Source organism: Centroberyx affinis, unplaced genomic scaffold (genome assembly GCF_046629955.1).
Source record: "Centroberyx affinis isolate AG114_WGS23_722 - 3 ecotype Tasmania unplaced genomic scaffold, CSIRO-AGI_Caff_v1 ptg000402l_1, whole genome shotgun sequence".
NCBI classification, from domain to species: domain Eukaryota; kingdom Metazoa; phylum Chordata; class Actinopteri; order Beryciformes; family Berycidae; genus Centroberyx; species Centroberyx affinis.
The window spans coordinates 201,471-206,772 of record NW_027279070.1 but is presented as its reverse complement, the minus strand read 5'-3'; the positions used below and the strand labels follow the sequence as shown (position 1 = coordinate 206,772).

General features: G+C 41.5%; 1 protein-coding gene across 1 annotated transcript; it reads right to left on the bottom strand.

Moving 5' to 3' along the window:
- Positions 1-1,132: 1,132 nt before the first annotated feature.
- On the bottom strand, positions 1,133-3,843 carry LOC139641825 (E3 ubiquitin-protein ligase TRIM39-like). The gene has a single exon (XM_071516438.1). It carries the CDS (start codon positions 3,841-3,843, stop codon positions 2,443-2,445), a length of 1,401 nt encoding a protein of 466 aa, XP_071372539.1. The 3' UTR covers positions 1,133-2,442.
- Between the last annotated feature and the right edge of the window lie 1,459 nt (positions 3,844-5,302).

Sequence of the window (5,302 nt, the reverse complement as noted above, 5' to 3'; positions counted from 1 at the left end):
TTGTCTTTAGCCCTAGTCTCTACTCCAAAACATGAAGAGTTGGAGCTTGAGAAGAGTCAGCTCAGTTAACCTGAACAAACTGTTAGCTAGCTAACTAGCCAGCAAACACACTGATGTTAAAGGATACGGCTGGTGTTTTAAATACATTTCTTATCATCAACAAATCCTATGAAAATAACAGAATCAACAATGCGTTTGCTCTCCTCTCGTTACTTTCTGACTTCCCACGTTCCGTTTTTAGCCGTCAACCCAGAAGTCATTGGCTCCAATTGTAAGATAAAAACCTTTAAATTCAGCTCACAAAGACATAGTTTCAATTTTAAAAATCGCTAACTGTTACCATGAAAAGTCAGGCTGTTGTAGTTATTACCAAATCAAATTCAAATGGGAACAAATTCTTCATTACGCCGGGGACTATTTTCTGTGCTAAGGAACTACTTTCCTGAGATGGAAAACGTGTTTCCAGCCGGCTTATTAAGTTGTTTGAGGAAAAAGTGGTCCGGCCCGGTGCATGGTGATGATGAAATATGCTGCAGAGCAGCAGCATGGCTCTGTGACGGGTTTTTAATCGTTTTTTAATACAATGGAGTTCTTTTTTTTTTAAAGATTTTTTTTTGGCATTTTATGCATTATTTGAGAGATATAGTGAGAGAGAGACAGGAAGGTATGGGAGAGAGAGCGAGCGACCTTAACCAAGCCACAACTTGGTTAAGGTCAGTGAAAGGCTTTGGTCAGTTAAATAAAAACTTTAGCTACGATTAAAAACTTTAGCTACGATTTAAAACTTGACCCACAGTAGAAATCCTTTTTGTAGAAGCTGGGACTTTAACTCAGTTGTTGGAGTTTAAGGTAAAAGCTTCCACCCATCCACCATCCTGACCACTACACCTTTACTGTCCACTGCACTATTTCAGTGTCAGACTGCTTCTGGTTTGTAGTTTGGAGCCTTCTTCACGAAGGCCTTTCATGGTGGGAACACACACTCCTCTCACTTCTCATGCACTGAGCAACATTTGGTGAATATTTCACAAACTTTCAGGAGACCAGCCGAAGCCCTGAGTCAGCAGAATCTAGACATGATGACAACGCTGCTGAAATCACAGTCAGGAAATCTGAACACATTTCCCTCTTAACTTCATTCTTTATTGGTTTTACATGCAAAGTTATCCAGCAGTAAATTAAAATAATCACAGCAGGTCAAATATTACAGTGCTAACAACATAATCAGTAATTTACATTTTGATTATTCAGCTGATTTTCTTATGCAGAGTGACTCACAATGAGTGCAACAGTAGAGAAAACTTCAATTCCTAAATCACCAACATTACATGAAGTCTGAATCCAAAATGAAATCCCCACCTTTTAAATAAAGTGACAAACTGATATATCATGCAGAATTAAAATGATGGTACTTTTTAAAGGACTCTAGATAACTGAAGTCCTCGGTTGACAAAATGAAAACTCTTTTACAGACAGGATGGTCTGGATGTTGGAGATGTTGAACGACAAACTATGAGGTTCTGATTTATTTTCCCAAATGGATATAAAGAGTTTTGTAAATGAAGAGTTCAGCTGAGCCTGGATCTGTTGCTGTAAATATTAGAGTCAGTCCAGGATCTGCTGCAGTTTAAATGATTTAACTACAAAGAGAAGACTAGTTACAGTGGAGAGAAACTCTAAGAACCTGGAATAAAGTTAGATCAAATAAATTTAACACTTCAGATGAAGAACCAAAGAAGACAGGATGAACTTTTACCTGCAGTCTAAATATAGAGAAAATTCACTTTAACAAAGTAGAGCTTGTCTACTTTGAGGTAATGCAAAACAATTTTTATTTATTTGAATGTTATTATAGATTATTTCAATATGTATTAATTTGTATTTTTTCCATTTAGCTTGCTCTTAATTATTATATATATATTATATCTTAATAATATTTCCGTTAATTATCTTTTGAGCACTTTGAATTTACCTTTTATATTTTTCATATTTATATTCTCATTCATATGCTGAACTATTTTTTATGTTATTTAAATGTAATGTAATAGTTTATTGTTTACTGTTTTTAATCAATTTATTGTTTTAATCAATCTATTTTATGTAAAGCACTTTGAGTTGAATTCTATGTATGGTGCTATGTAAATAAACTTATTATTATATTGTTGGTGTTTTTATATTTTTGTTGTTTCCTGTCATCCACATCACCATGACAGCAACATCATCATCAGGACAACATGGGCACATGTTGATGACATCACAGATTAGAGAGTTGATTATATTCACTGACTGTCCTAGAAATAAGAATAATGGATATAAAATGTTTATATAATGAATCCTTAAAATGACAAGTATTCCCCTTACAGACATGGATGGCTTGTGTTCATGACATCATCATCTTCATCATTATAAGCATCATCATCATCATCATCTTCATCATCATCTCTAACTGTGCTGTTCCACTGTTACAGAGACCTTCACTGGTAAAATCTTCAGAGAGAAATCTTTCACAGTGTTAATGAGTGGAAACAGCCTGTCAGTGAAAGTGTGTGTGAAGGTGTGTATGTGTGTGTTAGTATCAGGATCAGAGAATGACAGCTTTCCTCTGTTCCAGTCCAGATGCAGTCTGATCCTCTGGAGCTTCTTCTTCACTGGGAGAACAGTGTCTGGATCTGATGGGGAGGCTGCTCCGTATTTACCATCATAGAACCACATTTTCCATAATTCAGACCATATGCGTCCCTTCCTCTGGACAGACTCTGCTGCCACACCCAAAAACCAGAATGTACTGTCTCCAACCTCAACATCCCAGCTGTGAGTTCCTGAGTTAAAGCCCTCAGATCCCAGGACAGAGCAGAGCAAGTCAAACCTCTCTGGGTTTTCAGGAAGCTTCTGTCTCTCTCCACGTCTCACACTGGTCAGATCTTCAGACAGGATGAGTGCTGGATGGGCAGTGTTTGGATCCAGAATCACAGGAGTGTAGGAGACCATCTCCTTCATCTTGTCCCAGACTGTGAAGCTCAGGTTGCCCAGGTGTTTGGCCTCGTCTATCAGAGCTCCTGAGACCAGCTGTGGATCCTCCAGCAGGGGGCGCTGGACTCTTTCCACTGTAGCCTTGTAGTTCTGCAGGAACGAGACGTCTTCAGCTCTCAGCTCCTTCTCTATGGCTCTGACTGTGTCTGAAAGAGCTGCTATCTCTCTGCTCAGACCCTCAATCTTCTCCTTCATCGTCTGACTCTTCTGCTCCTCTTCCTCCCTCAGTGCAGTGATCCTGGCCTCCTCTTCCTCTAATAGAAACTGGTGAAGCTTGTCAAACTCCTCCTTAATCTGCCTCTCTGTGTATCGGACCTGGACCTTAATGTATTCTGCTGTTTGATCAAAGTTTCCTTTAACTTGATTAAAGAGCTTCAGTTTCTCCTTTAAGGGCTTCAGTGATTCCTGAAGTTCCTCCTTGTGATCCAGTGCAGCTTCATCGATGGGTCTGAATCTGTGGTTGGTGTGTGTTTTTGAATCTCGACAGACAAGACACACTGGCTGCTGATGGTCCAGACAGAAGAGCTTGAGTTTCTCAGAGTGCAGACTGCAGAGAAGCTCAGATCCTGCTGAAGCTCTCTGATCTCTCTCCAGTAAGAAAGCCTCACACAGGTTCTTTAACACCAAGTTACAAGGTGGTTCACTGTGTAAAGATATTTCCTTACAAAGTGGACACTCATGTATTTGTTTCTCTGTCCACCATCTCTGCAGACAGGCTTTACAGAAGCTGTGGCTACATGACAGGACGACAGGATCTTTAAAGATGTCACAGCAGACAGAACAGGAGAGATCCTCCTCTGATCTGGAAGACATTTTCTCTCTCAGTGAAGCTAAAAACTCACCAGACAGACCGCTCAAACAGGAAGTCAGTCAGTCTTTTGTTCCCTGAAAGTTACTTTCACTTTGAGTCGTGTTTCTTCTAAAACTCCCAAGTCAGCAGCAGGTTGAAGTGGCAGCATTCCCAGTCTTCCAGTATTCCCTCCTGTAGCTGTCCTCCCTCAGTGGAAGTCGTGGGTTTGGTCTTAAAGTGAATCTTATCATCTGTCTCTCGGTGTGTGTCTGTTCTCAGTGAGGAGTGGAACAATAATAACATCTGTTTCCTGGTTTGTCGGAGTTGAGTCAGAGAAAGGGGCGGAGCTTTGTCAGGCCATTTCTCCTAAATGCTCAGCTGTTTACTGTAATAGAGTTGAGATGTGAAGACGTGGGCGTGACTATTTCTTGGTTTCTGGAAGCAAAAAAACCCATTCATTTTTCACATACACATGGTCACGTGACACGCCATTCGGAGTGTTGCAACAGTCGAATGACCTGAACCGCGACACAATGAGGCAGCAGCTCAAATGAATAGCAGCTGAGGGTGTGCATCCTTTACAGTGACTGTATTCAAACTTCTGTAGTCTACACAGAAACGCCATGTGCCATCCTGACCATCACCACAGGTGCTGCCCAGGGGCCGTGACTAACTTCCACTATTCCTTTTTCCAACATCTCATCCACATGTGACTGAATCGGTGTCTGCATTTTTGGGGAAGTGCGATATGCACGCTTCCTAACTGGGGGTGCAGGGTTTGTGTAGATTTTGTGTTTGACAATGTCTGTATTACCAAAGTCTGTGCTGGTTTTACTGAACACATCATGGTAAGACGAGAGCAAGTTGTGTAGTTCAGACCTCTCTGCACTTGTCCGATCTCCACACTTGACATCGAAAAGGAGTTTGGTTGGCCGTGTGACATTAGCTGGCAGACTGGATGGCGGTACTAGGCCGGTGGACACCTTACATACAGGGGCTGAATCCTGGATTATCTCAGTATCAGATACTGGGGTGAACTGTCCTAACTGCATGCCTGAATGAAGCACCATAGGGCAATGTGTAAGGTTGATGATGCGTGCAACAGTACAGCCATTTTCAGCCATAGACAGTGTCGGCCAACTGCAATGCCATCCAGTTCTAGTTGCCGGGGTTCAAGACAGGCGCTGTAGCTGCCTGGTATGCCTGCATTGAGTACAGGGGGAATCAAGACAACTTTGCAAGTCATTTCACAGCGTGGAGGGACAGTGGTGTTCTCCATTATTTGTGCTGTACAACTAGCAGGTGCCAGTTCACTTTTTCTAAGTAGGGGCAGGACATCATCACCCAGATAGCACAGCCCTCTCCCCATGTCCAGAATAACACTGTGAGGAATGAGAAAGTCAAAACCTAATATAAAGCCTTGATTGACATTTCTGATGACGTGCACTTCATGTTGCAGAGTTTGAGACCCTAGCTTAAAGG

Coding starts and splice junctions, on each gene's coding strand:
- LOC139641825 (XM_071516438.1), bottom strand. CDS start 3,843: ATGTCTTCCAGATCAGAGGAGGATCTCTCCTGTTCTGTCTGCTGTGAC.